Raw genomic sequence first — 24291 nt, 5'->3', positions numbered from 1 at the left:
TAGCTACATTCCATTTTTATACTGACCAGTGGGAAAAATACTCTGGATGCTGTGAACATTGTGTTCTGCTCCCCCGTGGAAGAACTAGACATTGTCCTTCATAATGGGCCGTAAAAGTAAGCTCTTGTGCAGTGTTGAATCATGTGGCTATGTGCTAGACTGATCAATAATCATTGTCATTCAGCTTGTGTGTGTTTTTTTAATCGTAAAAACAAAGCACTAAAAAAAAAGTTTAAGAAGAAGTGAACATGATGTGACAGGTTTTCCGTCTTCCATCTTTACATGATGAAGATACTTCTTTGTCGGCTCACAGTTGTTTGTGTTAAGATTGCAAATCAGACTTATTTTCTTCAACAGTTCTGTATCAGTTTTGCTGTGATCGACAACCTTGAACAGAATTTTGATAGGAGATAAAGGTATAAAATGAATTTGATAAGTTGCACGCTTCATCAGAAAATGTGCTGGTTTAACACTGATCTCACCTTATAGATGAGCAACATAATCAAGTGGTTTCCACAGACAATTTTTTTTGTTTTGTTTTGATGCAATAGGGATCTTGGTGATCAAATCGGAAGCTTTCAAACCGGGAGGGGATACATTCAGTATCCTGTAGAGTGCATCTTGAAGGGAGTGAATGAACTTGAATGAATGTTGTTATCTGGCTTGGTTCAGTCCGTTCCCACCTTTATGTTGCTGCCAGAGACCAAATGCCTTGTCATGCTGCCAGTGTGAACGCACTAACCGACAAGATGTGTGTTCTCCTATTTCAATGAAATTGTAATAATGCATTACACAACACCTGTGGTGTGTTGAATTGAAATGTGACGCCAATCATGTATCATCAGTTCAGAAGTTTTTTGTGTCTGACACAGAATAGATGGTTTCAGAGAATGAATGTTGAATAAATCCTTGAATACTCTATCATTGCACAATAAGCACGGTATTCTGACTTTGATTCATTTGTCATTAGTACTATTCTAGGCCAGCTGTCTGGCTGAAAGCAGTTGAAAGGTCAAGTGTGATACTAGTTAGGTCCATTTCTCAGCCTCAAAATATTTTTTGTAATCACTGCCGCATTTTCTAGCAAAATGCAATTATATGAAGTAGTTCTATCTAAGCAAAGAACTATAAATAATTATTGCATTTCAATATCAATCCGTGTGTCAGAGACCGAACATATATGCATACCATTCACTTCTTAATATTTGGCCATTTTTGTAATGATGGTACGTACTGATTTTATCTAAAGCTTTAGGATTTCAAATTGATACCATCACAGAAGCCTATGAGATGCTATAAATGTTCATGTTCAGGTCATTTTAATGAGAGAGTTTGCTGTAATTTGAGACAGAAAGAAAGGAGAGAAGGTAAAGTGGTAACAGAGAGAGAGGGAGAGATAGACAGAAAGACAAATGAAAGAAGGAAGCACAAACAAAGAAGGAGGAAGGGAGAGAGTGTGTATCAGTTTCATGTACCTTGCGACTTTTGTGGGATGGCATTAGGCTCTTTGGAAGGAACTGTCACAAAAATTTTTGCAACTTTGTTGATGTACTACAGCAGAGTTTCAGCAGAGACCCATATTGAATATACATACTGTGGCTATGTTAGTGTGTTGGCCAGTATAACAAAACATTTGAAAGAACAGAAAATGGCAACTCTAAATGAGTGTTTGGATACAAACAGTAATTAATTAAATTAATGTTTGGATACAAAGGTGAGAGATCCCCCAACCTTCCCCTCACATTCAGCAAATCTTTCAGAGAAGATATGAAATATGCTGAGCAAGCCATTAGTCACAAATTAGATACAAATTTGAAAAAACAAACAAACAAACACAGATGATGATACAAACGAAAAATATCATCTCTTTTCACCTCCCTGTGCAACATCCCACCTTTCCCTCTCCCCAGCCATGCATGCATCAGACGCAATTTGAATATCGTACAATTCCACTGAATTAACAGCTCTACTGAGCATACATCAGTCAACTCATCCTACAACATGCATTCTTCTGAAGAATCCAAAAAAGTCGTGTTCAAATTATCAAATTACCTTCTCACAAATTCCTATTTTATTGTCAGTGCATGCAACCTTACTGATTTTTAATTCTTGTATTTTACGTGACTGTGTGTGTGTGTGTGTGTGTGTGTGTGTGTGTGTGTGTGTGTGTGTGCTGCTATGTTTGTTTTTTTCATCGATTTTACTTCCAGGATTGCAGAATATGTAATTTTGTTTGTAGAGTCTTGATTTTATCATGCCAAAATTGACACCAACAACTGGCGGCATAAAGTACAGGACTTAATAATGATAATAGTGGCCTCTTATAAATCGCTGAAATAATGATGCTCATGGCGCTCAATAGATGCAATAGACGCAGCCTTTCCACAGATGGAGTATGAATCTCATACATCCAATCAGCTGTGTGCTCAAATACTTTGGTAGCGATATTAGCAGTACTTTTATGCATCCTGGATACTGAATATGTGGTGGACGATATTTTGTCCATATGGCGTCTAGATCGTTCTCAGATGTTGTGTCAATATCCTAATGATGTGCATGCATAATGTCGCGCCTCATTTATCATGCACGACAAGCACCATTGGGCGTCTCCTGTTTATGTTGTGAGGAGCTTCGTGAAGCCGTCAGCCGTGGCAGAGTGGACAGGAAAACTGGTAGGACTGAAACCTGATAGTCTGCCCAGGAAGCTGTTTGAACCAGCACATTGAGCCGACGACTCGTCGAAATTGTGACGAAGTGTTTGCATGTTTAGATCCCTTTTGACAGCATTAGCCATGTCTTCCTGCTTCTACCAGCTCGTCATCGTCGGCTACGCCTTTCTTGCCTTGTCCCTCCTGCCCAAGGCGTCATCATCCACCTTGTCATCACTTTGCTACAGGGATGTAGAACCAATCACCGGAATCGAGATCGTTGACCCATTATCAGTGGTCACACACCACTCCTTCATCGGTAAGGCCGTACTCATCGTGAACACAGCCTCATTCTGCGACTTTACCTCGCAGTATCTCGACTTCAACGTTCTCCAGGACGAGTACGGCGACGACCTCCTGATCCTGGCCTTTCCGTGCAACCAGTTTGGGCTGCAGGAGCCCGGTGTAGGGGTGGAGATCTTACACTCGCTGCAGTATGTGCGACCTGGCGGTGGCTACATACCTAGGTTCCCTGTCACCGCGAAGGTGGCGGTGAACGGGCCCGACGCGCACCCGCTCTTTGACAAACTGAAGGCGAGTCTTCCATTTCAGGGATAAATACCTACTCTTCTTTGTCTTTAGTCTTGGCTCTTTGGTTTCCCCCACGAGTTGATATTGTAAACGACAAAAAATATATGTTTCAGTATAGCCTGCTACTCCAAATATTCCCCATTATTTATGTGCGTGTCTGTCGGTATGTGTTTCATGAGCCATTCAACAATTTTGTTTTGTCCTTTTGTTTACAAGTACAATTACGACGAGATATTAATGTTAAAGAGCCAATGATATCAGATATTCTTGTATCCATGATAGAAAACCTTTCATTGGAATTTGAATTAAATATTAACGATGATAGTTTTTGTGACGATGAAAATAACGAAACAATATTGTTTACGCATTCTAGCCTGTTCAGCGTTATCACTACACTCACAAAATAACATTGCCAGGTACCTGTTGGTATGGTCCGACCACATCGGGATCATGAAGGATACATTGGATAGAATGCAATCATTGACAATGATTATCGGTTCAATAAATTCTAGAATGATTATAAACTGAATCATAGATTTAGATATAGGCACAGCATATGGAAACGTTAGGGACAGTACATTGTGAAGCCAAGGTACACGTGAAGAACATCGCAAGGTTCTTTTGGACTCAGCATAAATAATTTCTTTTGTGTCTCTTTCAAACAGAAATCCTGCCCTCCGGTCAAGATGGAGATCGGCGACCCAAAGGGTCGATATTGGTCCCCCTTCCAAGTTGGCGACATCACCTGGAATTTTAACAAGTTCCTGTTGAACAAGCAGGGCGTTCCCTTCAAGAGATATGATTCAACGGTCACGCCCATGGAGCTCCGTAGTGATATCAACGCTGTTCTTGCTGAAGTAGACTTCTTGAGTAACAGTGAACGCCCTCAAATGCCCGCTTACATCACTGACAATGCGCCAAATCCAAATTAGGCTGGTTTGAGTAGTGATGGTATAGTAGCCAAGGTGGAGATTGATGCCCCGGTTTTTGTTTTGCTTTGTTGTGTTTGTTATTGTTGTTGCTTTTTATGATAAAGGAACTAGACAGGATGCAGTGATACAATGCTTTCCTGTCTTGGAAACCTCACAGTTCCCCCAACGATTTTAAGGTGCATATAGTCTATTATTTGAATAGAGGTATAGCCAGATTACAGTAAATACCTGTCTAAAGTTGAAGTGAAATCCATCCCATATTCAAATAGAGTGACTTCAAATGAACAATAGAAGAAGCGTCATCAAACTAAGATATTGAATATTATAAGGAACTCGATACTTTCAAGCTACACATATTTTCAAGAAGCAGCGATCGATTTTACTGTGTTACGCAGTGGCGGATCCAGAGGGGGCGCAACCGGCGCACGCCCCCCCCCCCTTTATTTTTCGTAAAAAACCAAAAGAAATAAAAAGAAAACCAATGAAATGAAACCCGGAAGTGGCACGAGAAATATTAGTCACGCCCCCCTTTACAGAATTCCTGGATCCGCCCCTGTTACGTATATATGCAAATTTAATGGGGTGATAGAGGCATCGCCGCAGAAGTCTTCAATCGAATCGTGCAAAGTCTTCATTTGATGTGATAATATCTAACATGAATTCACAAAGAAAAACTCGTATCTGTCTATTCATATTATTGTTTGTTCGGGGTTTTTTGTGATATCAGAGCAATGATGTTGCCATTTTATTGAGAAAAACAGTTTTATGATCTTTTTAACAGACTAATGGGAGAGGTGTAAGGTGATGAAATTATCAACCCATAAGTTTCAAAATGTGAGTGCGACCAGCGTCAGTAGCTTGAGAAAGTACATGATGTAATGTATGAAACGTCAAAACTTTCAGTAAGTTTTTTAATCATTACTTCATGTTCGAGTTGAGTAGTCTCCTACAACTCTGCTTGTGTTATTTTACTCTATCGTATGTATAAAATAGTCAACTGGATCTTGGAGTGGAATTGCACAGGTGACATTATACAGTGTTATACGTGATGAACAAAGTTATAGCTTGAACGAAATAGGAGATGATCAAATTGGGTCATGCTTGGAATAACAATGAAATCTTATGATTAAATCAAAAGCACATCTAGGATCTAACGAGACAAGAAGTGAATGCTGCAAATGTAGGGGCATGCAGCCTTCCGAAGTTAAATTGGTAAGCCTATACAATTATTTTTTTGCCATCGCGGTTACCATGAAGGTACATTACTCGCGTGAATTATCACTGACTATCCTACCTTCGTTACCTTGTCGTGGAATATATACCTGTAGGCCTATATATTTTTCCCTGCATATTTACCAAAGTCGTGTGATGGTATTGTTCACTTGATATTTTCATTCATGTGTTAATTGGCCAGAATATGAGGTTCTTCGCATGTCTGTTTTTGTTTTTGTGTCTTGTTCATTACATATACAACGTGTATTGTATATGTATTTATAATTTTTTGAACATCCGGGTAATATCAACGTTCCCAGATCACGTGTGCAGGACTCGTTCTATTCTCTATGAATATCTATGCATGGTGATATTTATCCAGTTTATGCAAAGTTAGACCATTAGCGTTACCCCAAAATGTTTGTGTTTATTTCCGTATGTACAACAACAACAACAACAAATGTAGATGGGTAGGTAAACTTTGGATACGAATGGTATCTGTTTATTTTGTTTTTAATCTGCTGCATTTATTATCATTCGTTTGTATGTATATAATAATATACAAAAACTACACTTTTGTTTGTTTTATTTTGTTTTGTTTTGTGTTGTTGTTGTTGTTGTTGTTGTTTTGCTAAGGGAATATATCATGATGGTATAAGTACTGTCGTAATATATTGATTATTTTCTCTAGTTGTTTGCACATTGTTGGAATGTATTTGGTGGACCAGAATTTCATTATATAATTATGTGGATATCCCACGGCCGTGACTTCTTACTGAAAGTGATTAGATCATCCGCCATTGAAATATTGTATTACAATACGCTAAAAAAATGATCTTCATTGCTGAGAATAGATGCAAATTAGCAAACGTGATGAAACGATGAAAAAAATACTTTCAAACGGAGGATATCATTTTGTCCTCGCCAGAGTCCATTCTAAGTGTAGAGACAGTAATCTCACCCATCCGCGCTTGTGAGCTAAGGGGAAATATTCTGCCTCCTTCACTTTGATAGTTTCACTATCAATACCTGGAAATAATGTTTCATCATCCCTTTTCTGTAATTTCTTTAAAATTGCGTCAGGACACTTCCCCCAGTGCTGTAATTTAATGTAGTTGCAGCCATCATGAACCCAAAAGGCTTGGAAGCGTTATATCATTTGTTTTTGGCCTCGGAAGGAGAGAGAAAAAAACAAGACGTGTTATCACATTGTACTGTCATGTACTTTACATTGCACTCACATAGAGTGTAGGACACGATGGTTAACCAGTCGGGTGTATGCAATCTAAAACCAAAATAAACTTACATTCGTCAAGACTTTGCAAAGAATTTATTTGCGCAAAATGTCGCTTTTTCTCGTACATGGCAGGAGTGATGTATACTAAATTGAGTATAGACATCCATAATGACTGCTTTGTAATGGATGTCCTGAACATGTGTGCCTCTGTAAATCTTATATGATGTGACTTGGCGAGTAAACTATCGATGTTGATAACATCTCATCAAAGTTGGCTGGCTACCCTGCAGATTAGTTGTTGGTGTGCTTTAATGGATGCTTGGAACGATAAAGAATGATTAGTTGGGGCCCGCATCCTGAGTTTTAATATTAGATTTTTCATCCTCACTGCACAAACTGGCCCAATTTCACAGTGACAACTTGAAAGCCTTAAATATGACTCCTGCTGCATAAAAAAGGAGTCTATTTGTTTGTTTTATATATTTTTTATTTCAATTCTAGAAATAATACACAATAATATCAAAGAGCAAAAGAAATGGCAAAACATCCAACATAATTCTATCTCAAGGTTCTTCTCGTCTAATCGTGTTGTAAGAAATATTAATCATCTATGGAGACGGGAAAAAGCAATGAATAGCTCATACGCAAAATTTAACAACAGTATGACACAAATATATTTCAAATTGAGGAGTATGAACAGATTAGGCAATCAAATCTTTTTCTTGAAACGATGTTTACTCCTGGTCTTTAAGCAGCTGCATGTGAGGCGTGATAAATCCCCGCCGATTTTTTAAACTGTACACCTGATTCCCATAAACGCGGGTTAAAGATGCCTGACAAGAAATACCAACACACAATCACTGTTGTCTTGGAAGAGTATCTCAGAAACTAGGAAACGAAACATAACCATTATATTCAAGAACGTTTATATACACCTATTGTCCAGACTGTTATGACTATCTTATCAAAAGAAAAAGAAATCACGGTATATGTAATTTGCTCATCGCCAACGTAAAGTGCTTCTCATTAATTGTTGTTGCCTTTCAGACTATGCCTCTGGCGACTCCTTGTTCAGTTGTTTGGGTGTTTGTTTGTTTTTTTGAAAGAAAAGTTTTCTCGATTACTCCGTCCGAGAAACATCATGTGCTTGTATGTACTCGAAGAAGAGAGGATATAATTTCTTCTATCATTTGTTTTTGAAGGCCCGTATGTCAATATACGTATAAGATAAAGATGAGCCGTGTATTATTTGCATCATTTCATAATTGGCCTGTATTTTTTTTTTCATTGCACACAGCGCCGCTGCCTTTAAGCGTTCTGTATTTACTGTGATTCAATATCACTTTTTGATGCTTGCCAACATTCTCTACAAATTCCCCCTTCGCGTACTTTAAGTTTATGATCTGATGTACCTACGTCTACCATGGCTTATCAAAATGTCACGTGCTAACAACATAATTACATTCTCTCTCAGGCACAAGCGTGACGTTCAAGCTGTCTGATGATTCGATTTGTTCGACGTCTGGTGGCTACAGTCTGTTGTTTTTTTCTTTATCGTCATCTTTTTTTTTCTTCAAAATGATGCACGGTCTTTGACATTGCTCTAACGGGATGCAGTGGGCGGGAGGATGTACTGAAGTAAACGTATCAATACATGTAATGATTCCAAGTGGTTTGATGCAACCTAGATGTACAAAATGTAAAGAAAACAAACGGAAAGAAAGCGCAAACAATGCAACGCAAAAGTGGGAATTTAGCGTGTTCAAGCATAATGCATTCTCTTTTTGTGAGGCGTGATGGATTTATTGGATACTCAACACTAAACTTTTGTCGATTCTACAGCGACATCTAACTTGAACGTGAAAAGCATAATCATATTCAATTAGATTTTTTCCTCCAAAACTCCTTATGTTTGTTTTTTTTTTCTTGTTTATCTATGGATTAAAGCGGCTCAAAGTTACTTTTGAGAACATCCATGGATTAACAGTGAATTATCGCCAAGTCCATTGTGCTACCTAAAGGAGTAAGGAAGTGCCTTCAAATTGTCCCCTCCATACTAATTGTTCCTCTCCACAAATCGTACCTTTGTAGATGAAACCCAATACTCATAAATCCACTTCTAAACATGACCATCAGGAAAGGGTTGAAATTGATTTAAGGTTTTACCACAAGGGAAAATTGATGATGTATAGTTAAGGTATTTGACTGTGCAAATTTGTGGCCAACAGCTTGATGTTATTATGACATCATAACATCAACCAAAGGGTTATTAAGGGCTTGACTGTCCTAATCATCCTTTGAGAGGCCTTCTAAAACCTGTCACGCTGAGGCGTACCACATCACGATAACACATCATAGTTCACTTCGTGTTAGTCATTTTCCGGAATGACTTTGGAGAGAACGGCAGAAGGAGGAAGAGGGGGAAGGGGGAATATGAGAGGGGAGCGGGAAGAAGAGACGGCAAGAACGAAAAAGAAGCGGAAATTAAGAGGTGAAGGAGAACTCCGTTGGTAGTGCTTTGTGGGACCTCTTCTCCGCACGCGATGAAGCTAGTTCCCATGGTAACTGGGATGCAGGACATGGGGTTTCAGCGAAAGCGTCCAAGATGTCTCCCTCTCTGACGACGTTCAAATTAAGTGACAGTCCCGTATCCCTCTCTCCTCTTCCTCTCTTACGTATACAGGAAAGGACTAGTTGACTGACTAACTGCTTCTTTAGCTTCGAGTCGTGTTCGATTCCGAATGGTGCGCCAAGGTCGGAACCTCAACCAGGCCACTGATAAACCAAAAGTGTGATCAGGCCCAAGAAATAGATGCAAAATTGATGTAAAACTGAACTGCAACCGCACTTAAGATTTTTACCTTCATCGGTGCAAGTATCATTCTGGACATACACGGAGGATAAGCGCATGGTTGTCGGATTTTCCTTCGATTCTGTTTCCACTATAATACGATATTGAGCAAATATATAATCCTCACTGTATTCTATTTAAAGTGAGCGCGGGAGCAGCTGTCATTGAGCGATTAACGCGCAGATGGTTCATGCACTCACCTGCACGCTGTGGTAAGATATCCCAGATCTTTTCTCCCTGTTCACGTACGTTCTCAAGCATACTGCGTCTCGTGCTCGTTTAGAGAAGTAAGCATAACGAATGAGCGCATTTTCACTGGAGAAATTACGTGGTTATTTCTATTCGGTTCTCCTTCAAGTTGACCATGTAAGTGCTTGACGTCAGGTTTATGTTATTTCCTCATATATTGTTAAAATTCTCCTGCATATTGTATCATAATGTTTATGTCCTCTTCTTTCAGCAGGTTTCCTTTAGTATGTTTCCACCACTACATTGTTCTTAATAACAAGATGAAGAAAAATCATTTTAAATCTATCTATTGAAGTGTTGTTTCAGCTAGCTGCTGAGTAACAGATACCGCTTAGGCCATCCAGAAAATAGAACGCATCGTTCAAGAAAATGTGATTCATTTTGTAGAGTATAGGTCGTATGGGTGCAGATTTGTGTGTTTCACACATCTTTCGAATAGTATTGTCTGTGGCAAGTCGTTAACAATGAAGTTAACTGAAATGATATACGTTTTGGAGTCGTTTACATAGGATAATTTCCACTTAATAATTTCTATGCTCGGCAAAGGATCAGTTGAAAATAAGAGGCTAATATATTATTATGTTTTCCGGGTTCTGATAGACACTGTCTGAAACTAGTGTCAGTGAGTTTGCACTATAAATAGCAGGGACAAACACAGAGGAGGTATCAATAATGACTTGTAACAGGTGGTTGCCATGACTCCTCGGTTTGAGCTCCTATAGTTAATCCAAAAAGCGAGAGAAAGAGTGACAGAGAGTGAGGGGGAGGAAGAAGTTTGAAGTGCAATGCGACACGTTCAAGTTGACTTCAGATATAGAATGACTTTGAGCAAAAGTTTCAACAAACTGTTATAGGATTTTGAAATCTGCATGCCGTATCTACACCGAATTGTGATATTGACCGGATGGACATAATGTACGCAAACGGCCCCATTTGACTGTGCATAAAAATGTCATCAAAAGCATGTTTTTGGTAGGTAATCAAAAAGCTACAACCCCTTCCCCACCGTTACCATTCCTATAATAGGTAAGTGCGACGTAACAAAAATGTACGCAAAAGATATTTTGACTCTAATGTGTGACAAAGCGAAGAAACGTCTTTATGATTTCTTGTAATAAAAGTAGAGACTTACTGACGATTATAATAGGTCTAATTTGAATGTATCTACAACCATGTTGCTATTCATATTCCTGTATCGCGAAAACATAGTATGAAACTTTGAAATTCCATTAATTTCTCGTAGGTCGGATTGTAATGAATCCTTTACAATTAAATCTGTTGGGCTTTTTTTTTTTAATTCTACTAGATCTATTGGATCCAACTTGAACATGGTCTTGAATTACATAAAAAAGGAGACTCTTCGAAATAAACAATGAGAAAATGGTGTAGTCCCACCCAATAAATTGCAAGTTTTGGCCTGTTTTTGTACTTCCCCGAACTTCCTATCTTGCCAATTGCTTTAAGCATTGTTTATTGAACGCGAATATAGACATAACTAGTTCGGTTTGTACCATCCATAGATACATCTTGATCCCCTATAGTGAAATAATACATGTTATAGCCAGGTCTTTTGACTTGAACCATAATAAGAACTGTGGATGTTGACTGCTTGCAAAATATTAGAGATCAATTCTTTTTCTTTCTTTCTTTTCATTTCTATTTCAAACCTCAGTCTGAAATTGTACTTTCTACTGTCTATCGCCAAAGTGATGGTACGCTATAATGAAAGGATAACAGCGGGTAATGCACATGACGATCTAATAAAAAACAGGAACATAACTTTTAACGCTAGGTATGTGGGAGAAACGGATGAAGGGTTCTGAACATTTCTTTTTGTTTATCATTATTATTTCGAATGTTTCAGGGCGCCAGTTAGAGGGCGTTGCTTGTCATGACTGTGATAACACCAGCGAACAACGTGCGTTGGCCCCGCCCAAAGTGACGATACGTTGCCCTTCTCAGCAGTACATTTTAAATACCCCCTGTAAAGTGTATATTTCTTCACCCCCCCCCCCCCCACCTCTGACGAAATTAAAGAGGACAAGCTCAGAGTAGAGTATGACCTGTAATCAGGGATCTATCTCCGAAATAAAGCCCAATCTCTTGTAAACAAATTCATATGAATGAACACCCACAATAAATTGCACCTTCACCTATTCACATGAAATAGACCACAAATCATAGTGTGAATCTTCACGGGAAGGTCACCTCGTATAATCCCTCAAGGGGCCTCCAAGCATATACCCTCTTCTTCGGGAAACTGGTAAGATCCCATCTTGAGTCTGATCTGCATCAGTTTCCGGTGTTGAGAATACTGTACGTGGCCCGAGACCCACGAACGGCGTGCAAGGACGGAAAGTAGACGGGTGGCCATATCGTGACATTATTGCTCCCTTTTCTCGATTCCCCCTTTTGTCCCTCTTGTGAGGTATTGAGTTAATCTCAAGGCCCCTCACTATCTACCCTCCACCTTTCACCCTCATGTGTGTGCATATCACGGACCCTGAGATCGAAATCCTCTCACAATAACAAACTCTGCTCCAATAATGATACTGTATCATAAAGGTGCACTGATCACCTTTTTCGATGACGAGTGTTTATCTCTTTCCTTTTTATTGCTAAATCATTATCAAAAGCATTTTTTTTACATTTATGCTAAATCATTATCAAAAGCCTTTTTTTACATTTATGCTAAATCATTATCGAAACCTTTTATTTCACATCAGTAATGTGATAGCGGGTGTGACGACGAGACGTAATCATCTCAACTAGTTTCATATTTACGTCGTAAATGATGCCACTGTAAAAATGAAGGGAAATTGTTTTGCTTTGTTTTGTTTTGTTTTGTTTTGTGTAGTTACTGAGGTTTATTTTGTGTGTATGGGGGGGGGGGCGTGAATAAGTTCGTCTGTATCATGAAAACTATTTATATGATATGATATAATATGGTATAATATGATATAATATAATATAATATATATAATATGATATAATATGATATAATATAATATAATATCATACCATATCATATCATATGATATAATATAATATAATATGATATAATATGATACAATATAATATAATATAATAATAATATGATGTAATATAATATAATGATAGAGTTTTATTACGATCTTATTCACGGCGACAAAAAATAGGAAAACAAAGCCTCTGATGTCAATGTTTTGTGAAACCAGATCAAAAGTACACTTCCATATAGTAGCTAGCTCGTTTTTGCTACATTTCAATAAAATTTTTACAGTTCAGTTTCTTTGATGTTAAAGTAGAGTGATTAAATTGAAGAGGAATTCAAAGTTTATTTGATGAAAATCGGGTTTGGAATGACTAAAACATCCAAAACAAAGTAAAACAAAGCGATCGTAATAAAGTGTGGGTCCCACACTTTATTAGAATTGCTCTTTTTTTGGATATCTCAGCCATTTCAAAACCAATTTTCGTCAAATAAACGTTGAATTCCTCATAGAATTACATGTTCTTTCATATTTCATAAGAAGTTTCTCATTATGTCACAAAAAAAATGTTAGAAACCTGAAATTAGGTCTCAACCAAAACTGTACGATCCCTTTAAAATTATGGCTTATCGTGTCTATGTATTCGTACTCTGTAATACATTATGATATCATTGTCACTTTTGCTTCGCTTTCTGTCCTTATTTCTGGATTACCAGCCTCAAAAGATAGTCATGACAATAGAACTGTCGCTTTGACTTCTGTAATGCTGGAAATGAAAAACTTGCTCATGCCACGTTGATGAATGCAATGCTGTAACTCTCTGTCTTTAGCTGACATATAACATCTGCTGCACATTGTTATGATGATTCTATTATCCAATTATTGTCCTCAAAAGATCTTCTTATCGTTAGTTTCTTTTAATGGAAACTTTGGAATATTTAATGTTGAAAAAAAAACCCATGTTAGGAAATTAAAGAGATAAAGGAAATATGAAACTTATATACATACACATGTAAGCTTTTGCTAGGTCGGAAAAGCCTCCTGGAAGCTTTTGAACCTCCTTTTGTGATGAGTATTTGAATAAATTGTTGAATCGACACACTCCTGTGATATCTTCCGTTTTTTCTGTATGATGAACATCTCCTCAGAGAGATTAGTCGAACAGTTAGTGAAAGATTTGGGAAAATCGGACAATCCGTTTAAAAGTTATATTTTTTATGGTAAAGTTTTAGTTCATGTGACGTGTCTCGCCCTTTCTGAATGGGATCTCTATAACAAAGATTTGTGATGTCAGAAGAGTACAGCGCACCATCACATCACACAATAAAAATAAATAATTCTTAAAATTGACAGATTTCCATCTTTATAAGATATGAGAATGTCAGAATAGTGCAGCGCACCATCACATCACACAATATAAAACGATAATTCTTAAGATTGACAGATTTCCATCTTTTACGTGGAGTAAACAGTCCCTCGCATCGTTGCTATGATATTGTAAGGCACGCCTTCGTCTAGAAGGTACGGATAATATTCATATCTAAGAAGAGCGACACACTAAATTAATCCAATCATGCATCCTCCCCCCCCCCCAAAAAAAAAAAAAAAAAGAAGAAAAGAAATACAGATTGTTCAATTCCACATTGGCTTTCACTGTATCTCATAATATCATTTAGGCCTAATACATAAACTAAATACAGGAGTGTTTTCCTTTAAAAGAAAGAATACTAACTACTACCTGAATGGTAGGTGGTGGTGCCAATGTGTGTCAGAATGTGTCAGAGTATGTGTTTTGAAGGCCTAAAGAAAGAAAAAAACAATCATAAGCCAAAAATAGATTTGTACGTCTTGGATCCTCTTCTGGGAGAAGTGATGACTGATTCAGAATAACAGGAAACCAGCGGGATAGACATGACTCTGGTACCCCGCTCCCAATCGAAATGGACTGGACAGAGGAGGAGAGGGTGGGGGAAGGGGAGGAGAGGGCCATGGGAACGACAAGTTGTGATTCTTCACCCTGGAATTAGCCTCTTCTAACCTTCTTGTAGGTTTTGCGCTCAACTATTTCTTGCTCTGTCAGCAACAAAGAAGACAGTACGATGGTTATAATGATATCATGTACTCTATATATACCTATCTGTTTGAAATGTCTGCCAACTGATATCGCAAAAAAGTCACCGAAACTATAGCAGATAATGAGAGTCTGATTAGCACATGCGCAGCGGTTAGTAATATGGAAATAACGACTGAAAATCTTGTATACATTCAGTACAAACATTGAGCAGAGAAATTTGCCAGCAGGAAAACCACACAAAAAAAAGACCCGGGACTTATTACGAACAAGAACAAAATATCAATTTAATAGAAATATGTGACGAAGATGAAAAAGTCATCTTTCTTTGTGATATATTTTGATTTTGGACAACTATGATAACGAGTTTATGGAAGAGCTAATCTAAATCTTATGTCTTCGGTTTACTACCTAGAACTAGTACTATTAATCTATGATCTTTTTTATCATCATCACAATCTTTGTAATAGTTCCTAATTGTCTGTCTTTTAAAAAATTCATATTAGAAGGAAAATAACTGCCACGATTGCTATCCAGAGGCACATAATGAATTCATCCAGAGCAATGCTAATCATTCTTTGTTGTTGTCTTTTTCCCAGGTACTGATGTGACAAACGCGAGGACAACTAGACAACAGGTGTGGAATTTTGAAATTGAATCATAATCTTTCCCTAGTCTGCGAGGACTGGCAAAGTGCATACCTAACGCATTTGGTTAGATGTCATCGAGTCCGTGGAAAAACATGGCAGGGCGAGAGACCATTGATCGACTCCGCAAGGAGCATGAGTGCAGCATCTGTTGGCAGAAGTTCGAAAGCGCCAGGTTCCTGGCTTGCTTCCACTCATTCTGCGAGCTGTGTATCGAGCGATGCGCCACCACCAACGACAGGGAGAGCACCGTGGTATGCCCGATCTGTAGGCAGTGCACCAGGTTACCAGGCGATGGTGTCAAGGGTCTGCCCCTAAACTTCATCATGAACCGGATGGTTGACGCCTTCGAGGAGTTCGAAGCTTACGAGTCGAGGCTGAAGAGCATGGAAGCCATCTGCGATTGGTGCGGGGACGACGATGCGATCGCCACCTCGTACTGCCACGACTGCCGCCATGTTCTCTGCGACGACTGCGTCACGATGCACGCAAAGATGAAGATCGCCATGCGAGATCACGTGGTGACGCCCATTTCAGACATTCGTAGCGGGAAGACCAAAATACAGCGCATCGACAGCGGCCCGGATGAATTACCGGTGTGCCAACAACATGAACATGAGCTTTTGAAGTTCTACTGCAACACGTGCAAGCGATCTGTGTGTCGTGATTGCATATTGACCAGCCATTCCAAGCCACATCATGATTGTATGGATATGGCCAGCGCAGCCATTAAACTCCGGGAAAACTTGAGAAAGCTTCTTGCCGAAAGCAGAAACAGGGCGACTGAAATCTCTGACAGCATTTACATCATCGATCAGCGAAGGAATGAAGCGATGGCGGAAATCAAAAGAGTTATTGAAAGGGTTAACCAGGCCGCTGACGATGACATCAAACAGATCGAGGAACGACGACAGCTGCTTATCAATGACTTGAAGCAGGTGCAGTATGCTCTGGAAGAACGTGTAGAAGGCGTCAGGTACAATGTTAAGGAAGCCGAGTCCAGGCTTTCCAGAGTGAATACCATCGGGGAGATCATCTTGGAGAAGAGCAAGGACCATGAAATGTTGCTTCTGCATGAGGGCTTTGGCAGCACCATCAACAAACCGCTGTCGAAGAAGTTTGATCGGGCGGGTCTCGATCGCGTTCTCGAGATTGCTCGAAAGATTCGCTTTGACAGAGAGACTCCCAAGCAGTTCATTGGAAAGGTAACTCATGCTCAAATGGTGTGGCGTCTGGCACGACAGGTGGAATTTCCCGTCCGACGCTGCGTCATGAATGGCATGACGTCATATAAAGACGGGCAGCTCGTCATCGGGTATTACTCTGGTGGCGTCGACGTCGTCAGCGTCAATGGCAGCGGCCGTCGTGTCGTGGATGACGTCAAGGTCCATGATGTTGCAGCGTTAAGCGATGGTAGTTTCGCAGTCTCCAGCGTAGATGGATCCTTACAGCTTCTTAGCAGCGATGGCAAAGTCAAGAAGCGCTTCGACACTCAGGGAGCATCCGGCTTCGCATCCATAGCGGTTGACAAGGATGATAACATCCTGGCGGGATACCCCTTCATGCAAAAGGTGATGATTTTCAGCACTTCCACGGGCAGTTTGATCAGGGCAATCAGCACTTCAGGATGTGCACCGTGGCAGCTCCACACCTTCAAGTCCGGTCACTTCGTTGTGAGTGACCCCTGCGCTCAAAACGGCCCAATCATCAGAGTTTATGATCAAAATGGAACAGTGAAGTCATCCATTCGTGGTGGCCCCAGTGAGCACTCGTACTGCACGACGGACAGCGACGACAACCTGTACGTCGCCGTCATCAGCAAGGGCGGTGAAGACATCCTCTCCATTAATCTGATGACTCCCGAGGGGAAGTTTGTGGAGAATGTCGTGCAAAACCAGCGGTTGAACCTGGTCAGCACATGGTTGCGTCTCGCGTCGCCTTCACCGGGAACCGTTGTTGTCAGCACACATGAAAAGCTCCTGGTTTATCGAAAGCGACCCACATACAACGAATTTTGGATACCAGTGGCACAAGTCGCTCGATTTTAGGACTTGCAGTCATATGCAATCAGGACAATGTGGACAATGACATGATAACCACCGTGAGTATATCTTCAGTTCTCACAGTTTACATGAACCCTCAAGTCTGGATTCCAATATACCATATAATATAGCAATGTGATAGCTTGTATATCTTTGTGATGCTAATAATGTGTGAGTTGACTCTGAACAGAGACTGAACACGGTCGAGATCACGGACTATTCGGGAGTATCATGGCCATTAGAAACTTGTCTCATGCAGGTTTTTGTGAAGACACTCCAAATTTACAAAATATGGATGATTGTGTGTATGTAAGATGCTTATGTCGCTTCAATAATCATAAATATTACGAATAGGCCGAACATTGCAACCTTCAGCAGTGACTGAGCGTGGTATGAACAGAGAGCGATACAGATTGATACCTCGAGGGGTGATGAGCTCCATGAAGGAAAGAAACATTGTTCGCAGGCATAATGTTTACACGTACCCTACTGGAAAGAACACAGTTTGTTCACAGTATGTTCACAGTGTGTTCATAATAGTCGATTATGAGAAAACGCTCGAATTTAACAGTGTGGAGATGATTTCACAGAGTGTTCACATAGTAATGCTTTGTTTCACACTGTGAATTGACGGCTCAAAACACTGTCCATACTGTTAAAACGCTCGAATTAAACAGTGTGAAGGGATTTCACACTGAGTTCACACTGTGTTCACACTGTGGTTCTCACACTGTGTTCTTTCCAGCAGGGTATATTCACACTGTACCTAAAAAAAAAATGCTCGTCAAGGGACTGGTTTCATCCACAAGCAAATGTATTCATGACATCGAACTGTGTATTATACCTTATTCCATCCAAAACATGATATTATGTGGAGTGCAATTACGTTTGCTTCAGACAATAAAACGGAAAGCTTGTAGGGCAGTTGGTTTGGGTCAAGATGACTTTCTTCCAAACTCAGAGTTTTTTAAAAGATTATAGCCAATGGATGGTTTGAGAGAGAGAAAAACAAAATGACCGTGAATCTTTGGCGGCAAAAGGAACAGTCCTAATCTACATTTATAACTGTTCATGAACAAGTATCGTGTACAGAGAATATAATCATACTTCTATTGTGTCGCACATCATACATAGAATATTATTTGACAATGTTCTGTCGCATAATATTATGTGTATGTATTTCATTATGATTATTATGTTCTATAATTCTCTGATCAAAACCAATGACGTTACATTTGGATATATTTTAAGTGCATAAATTGTGTACATATTAATGGGTAAACCTCTTTGCATGAAACGCAAATTCTCTTTGTTATCTTTTGTTGTTACATGGTATGTACAGCAGTTCAGTGATAGTGTGACAAAGTTGATAAGCGTGTATATAGAGAGACTGACAAAGGTTATTATAGTAAGTCTAGTCTCTGAGTGCTTTACTTAATATCATCAAAACAATTTTGCAGATTTTTACATCCTAGTATAGAGGAACTTTAATAACTAATTATGATTCAGTAACAAGAAGGTATAAGACATGTGAGAAGTTTATGTTGTCCAGTATTAGTCTTTTATATCAAGGTGATGGGTAGCTAAAACCAAAGGGTGTCATGTCTTAAAGTTGATAGCAGCTGTGGTAGTTATGTCTGTCCAACAAACTTGTGCGGTAATATTGGAAACTACGCAATGCCAAGCGGCGGACTGTCCGTCACTAAATTAAAGCTACCTCGCTGCTGCGATTATGGGTAAGCTTGTTAGCTACTCAAGTCTAACACTTTACTCAAGGCATCAATGTCCAATCAGAAAATGATGGAATTATAAATGTATCACATTGTGGTGTCTATACTACTCAAATGTATCTCTTTATGTCAACTTCGATGTCAGTTATCATATATATTTTGTAAAAATAATCATACTTTCCTACAACGCATGATAAACACAAGAAATTATACGACGTATGTTAGCTGAATATATTTCTTTGAATATAGCTAACTAAAATTGCATACACGATCTGTGATTAAGGAGACTGAATAAAAAAGAACGCTAACTTACGGTTCAGACAATGGAAAGTCTCAGAAGAAATGATTGCAACTCTCATCCAAAATAGTCATATTGCATTCATTGATTCGTGAAGCGTTGTATCAGCAGTTCCAGACTTGTGCATTTCCCAAATCAAATCAATTTAGCGATCTTGCACTGTTCACAACTTTTACAGTCAACTGAGTTAGAGCACGTGTCATGAAAGAGATAAACATACATGTATATATATATATATATGCATATACACATATATGTATATATATATATGTATATATACATGTATATATATTGTAACGAAATTCGGTGGAACCGATTCGATTTAACCGTTTCGATTATAATTTGTCATAATCGATTGTGCCTGTAGTATAGAAATGGGCGCATTATCGGAATGTTGGACAAACATTTTAATGTGGTAATGCATTATTATGAGTTTTGACATTTATTATTAAATGTGTGGTTACTTGTTTGTCATGGGCAAGTTTGGGTTATTTAATACCAACTCCGGTTAAGACCGATGATACATGCCGAATTATAGTAACCATGTACAAGAGATACTGTTAAAACGTATAGTCATTGTACGAATTTTGTAACCACGCCAACATTGTAAATAATTTGAACCACTACTGCGGGTACTTTCCACTTTCCTGACTGCCGTGCAGAATTGCCTCCTCGTTCCGCGATAGGAGGGGACAAAGTGGCCGTTGTGTGACATAGTCCGCAACAAGTAGCCCGAGTATGATATATTTTCAATGTGTTGTTGTTGTTCACTTCTATGTGTAATAAACTGTATATGTGTTCCTGAACTGCTGTCTTCACTGTGTCTTCTTGAGGGTTCTACCACAATACCACAGCTTGGAGAGTGGTGGTACATGTTCCTGAGTTGGAGCGCCGTTCCTGAGAAGACCAACTAGCAAGTCATTGGATTTCGGGTAAATGGTAATGTGACTTGTCGCATAGTCCGTGCCCAATCCAAGTTCCAGTCGTCGCCGTTGGATTTTGGGTATAATGGTAATGTGACTTGTCGCATAGTCCGTGCCCAATCCAAGTTCCAGTCGTCGCCGTTGGATTTCGGGAATAGTGGTAATGTGACTTGTCGCATATGCCCTGTACCCAATCCAAGTTCCAGTCGTCGCCTGAGGAAGTTGGTAACGGTGCGATACAGCACTTTACCCCGTGCCATCAACGATACCTGTGCCACCATACTATGGGTGTGAAAGGTGTTCCACGTTAGCGTGACTGAGTTGGTAGCAAAAGTTGGTAGCAGAACTTGGTAGCAAGAGTTGGTAGTAAAAGTTGGTAACAAAATAAGTGTACCAATTCAACATCCTCTACAAGTGACGCTTGGGAGTGACATACTTTAAGTGATGCTGAACTTGGTATGTGTGCCGCTTGTGTTGGTGAGCTGCTTCTGACACAACATAATACATGGTAGCGTACAGACTAGTAGTTTAAATAAAGGGATCATTGTAAACTGCAACAAAACGAACCCCGCCTACTCGGCCATCCTGACACGGCTCGCGGAGGCATATATATATATATATATATATATATATATATATATATATATACATATATATATATATATTATATAACAGGTTTACGGAGAAAATATCTGATAAACGTTTCATAAAATGCCCCCAGAGCGTGTCAAATGTTACATACAACAGAGAATTTTCCTTACTACTAGAAAGCTTGTCCAAGGCTTGCCTGTCAAAGCAAGCAACAATTACTAATGCATGCAGATGTTCATCCCAAGCAATGCCAAGAATTGAAAATCATTGAATATATACAGATGGCATGAAAGCATATTTCTAAGTCCTTTTAAAAGATATCCATAAACTTGACTACATGGTATACACTGGCATATTGGAAATCTCTCCTGGTTTCTAACATTTTTGGTGAGATAATGAGAAACCCCTCATGAAATATGAAAGAACATGTAATTCTAAGAAGGATTCAACGTTTAATTGTGTTTTAAGGACTGAGATATCCTAAACAGAGCAATCCTCATGAAAGATGGGACCCACATTTTATCATGATTGCTTTGTTCTACTTTGCTTTTGGATGTGTCGGCCATTCCAAAACCGATTTTCATCTGATAAACTTTGAATTCCTCTTAGAACGGTGTATTATTTATACGTGATTTCTCGGTATCTCGCAAAACGTTAAAAGCCAAATCCTCATCTCCACCAATGCTATGAAATCCCTTTAATAAAACTATTGTTCTTTTTTTATATTTATCAATACAAATACTTAACAATGATTATATGGTATAGTGATCAATATTTTTACATGGGTTCGTTATATCCGTAACTCACATTTTAGAACTATTTTGAAGCCCTAAGGTGTGTTTTTTGTTTCATCTGCAAATGGTAAATAGTGGCTTTAATACGTCGGCCTTATGCCAAAAGGGCCTTAACACCATAGACTTTGTACACTATTAGTGCCCTTTTGGCATGAGGCCGACGAATATGCAAATACTGCCATGTACACGTTATGATTAAAGTTTGTACCTGCCATCCAGAAAGATAATGTATACAAACTGGATACACAAAGTTGTATGCATTTGGTATGAACATGTAATAGGTTAATATTTTGTTACCACATCCTCAGAGGGAATATTATATTTTTCAATTAGAGTCGTCAGTAAACCGTCTATTATACATAATGACTTCACACCTGCTTTACCTTTTTTTTCAGTCTGCTACTGTAGTACCAGCAACATTAACGATGAAGAATTCAAGAGAGAGCAAGAGAAGAGAGTAGGGAATGGGAGAGGGAGGGTGAGGGATAGTGTGTATATGTGTGTGTGTGTGTGTGTGTGTGTGTGTGTGTGTGTGTGTGTGCGTGTGTGTATGTGTGTGTGTGTGTGTGCGTGTGTGTGTGTGTGTGTGTGTGTGCGTGTGTGTATGTGTGTGTGTATGTGTGTGTGTAAGAGAGAGGGAGAGAGACCCTGTGGTCAAACTCTTCAAACTTTGAAAACGGCAGTTTATCATGATAATTTCTTAATCCACCCCACCATCGCTATATTACTCATGAAAATGTAATCATGCTGAATTATTGGCATGTAAAAAAAAAAGGGTCAATTTTGACTGGCTGTGCTGAGCTAAGTCACACCATGACCAAAATGATTTCAATGGAAATAAATTTAAAAAACTGTTTAAAGAGAAATATCCTATTCCTGGAATTTGATGCTTTAAGAGGGCCGTGAGTTCGCGCGTCAGCGAGACTGGACAGTTGTTGAAAAATTGAGCTGAAATGCCTTACATTTTTGTTGCATTTCCTCATTGTGTGTACTAGTAGGATTTCTTAAGCAGTAAATAACATTTGACGTAATGTCATTGATGACAATTTGAGGACCTATGCAGTGCAAATCTATGTTGATTTATGATACCCTCAACATCACTTATGTGGCAAAACGAAAATCTGATACGTTCCATATAAGTTTTTTGATAACTGCTCTACTATAATCAAGATTACTGGGATACTCCCATAAACACGATAAAAAGCATTTCAAACCAATGATCCTTCATGTGAGAGCATCTATTCATTGCTAAAGTATTACAACTGCTATACGATTAACAAACAAATGCTCCTTCCCCTAGCATAAGATGCATGTTTCCATAATACTAATATGACCAACAAAAACCACGAAAACGTTGCAGGAAAACATGTAAATTATGTTCGATCTAGGGGAAAGTGCGTTACAATGTCTTTTGTTGTCCTTTAGCAGTGATTAAAAGATGAGGCCACAAGCAGTCTTGGTTTGAAAGTTTATATTTGGTTGTTATTTTTTGTGGACGTATCCCAGTAATCTGAACAAAAATAGCAGGAAAATTGCTGTAAAATATATGGAACGAATATGGTATTAGTTTCGCCACATATAAGTGATGTTGAGGGTATCGTGAATCAACACAAGTCAAAATGCAGCTGCATTACATAGCGCCTTTAAACTGGAAGATAATGTTATCTTTTCCTGATTTCGTCAAAGGAATCGTACAGTTTTGGTTGAGACCTAATTTCAGGTTTCTATTTGGTGAGATAATGAGAAACCTCTTATGAAATATGAAAGAGCATGTAATTCTATGAGGAATTCAATGTTTATTTGATGAAAATTGGTTTTGAAATGGCTGAGATATCCAAAAAAGAGCGATTCTAATAAAGTGTGGGACCCACACTTTATTACGATCGCTTTGGTTTACTTTGTTTTTGGATGTTTCATTCATTCCACACCCGATTTTCATCAAACAAACTTTGAATTCCTCTTAGAATGGTATGCTCTGTACTATATCATAAGTGTTTTCTTGGTATCTCGCAAAAAGTTAAAAGCCCAATTCTCATCTCCACCAAAACTGTACTATCCCTTTAACAAAGGGCACGTTGACACATTTTCACGTGACTTCTGTAGGCCTTGAGAGATTTCTGCTTGCTGTGGAGGTAGGATTCAGGAACAGCTTAGTGTCTGAATGCCAAACCTGGTCCGAATCACGTCTGGCTGTAAAATTGCTTCCCGTGCCAATTAATGACAGCTTATTATCTTCACATCACGATTTTTTTAAATGTAAAGTGGAAACAACTTAATCTAGTTGTATGCGAGCCTTGAAAGTTTGTCCTGAAACGATTGCAAGATATTTCCTTGAATACACTGCAGATCGAATGATGTGGCCTTCTTCAAAATGGTGAAAACCTCTCGAATCATAAGAGTTAATATGATTAGTGATTAGTTCTGCCGTTCCTATATAAGTTTATGCCAATCGTGTCTAAGTTTGCTCTTGAAAACATCAGTGTTGATGGACATGGCGGTTCTA

At 38.9% G+C, this 24291-nt stretch overlaps 1 protein-coding gene and 1 pseudogene across 1 annotated transcript; both read left to right on the top strand.

The window, feature by feature from the left end:
• Positions 1–2762: 2762 nt before the first annotated feature.
• On the top strand, positions 2763–4171 carry LOC139710518 (glutathione peroxidase 2 pseudogene; annotated as a pseudogene).
• Positions 4172–15505: 11334 nt separating this feature from the next.
• On the top strand, positions 15506–17458 carry LOC139710517 (uncharacterized). The gene has a single exon (XM_071622450.1). The coding sequence runs from the start codon at positions 15506–15508 to the stop codon at positions 17456–17458; it is 1953 nt and encodes a 650-aa protein (XP_071478551.1).
• Positions 17459–24291: the final 6833 nt, after the last annotated feature.

Source organism: Diadema antillarum, unplaced genomic scaffold (assembly GCF_040938485.1).
Source record: "Diadema antillarum isolate AM-2024a unplaced genomic scaffold, OU_Dant_1.0 seq00001538_RagTag, whole genome shotgun sequence".
In the NCBI taxonomy this organism is placed as follows: Eukaryota; Metazoa; Echinodermata; class Echinoidea; order Diadematoida; family Diadematidae; genus Diadema; species Diadema antillarum.
This window is presented reverse-complemented; position numbering and strand designations above follow the sequence as displayed.

Excerpts from the sequence above, each read along its gene's own strand:
- LOC139710517 (XM_071622450.1), top strand. The coding sequence starts at position 15,506 with ATGGCAGGGCGAGAGACCATTGATCGACTCCGCAAGGAGCATGAGTGC.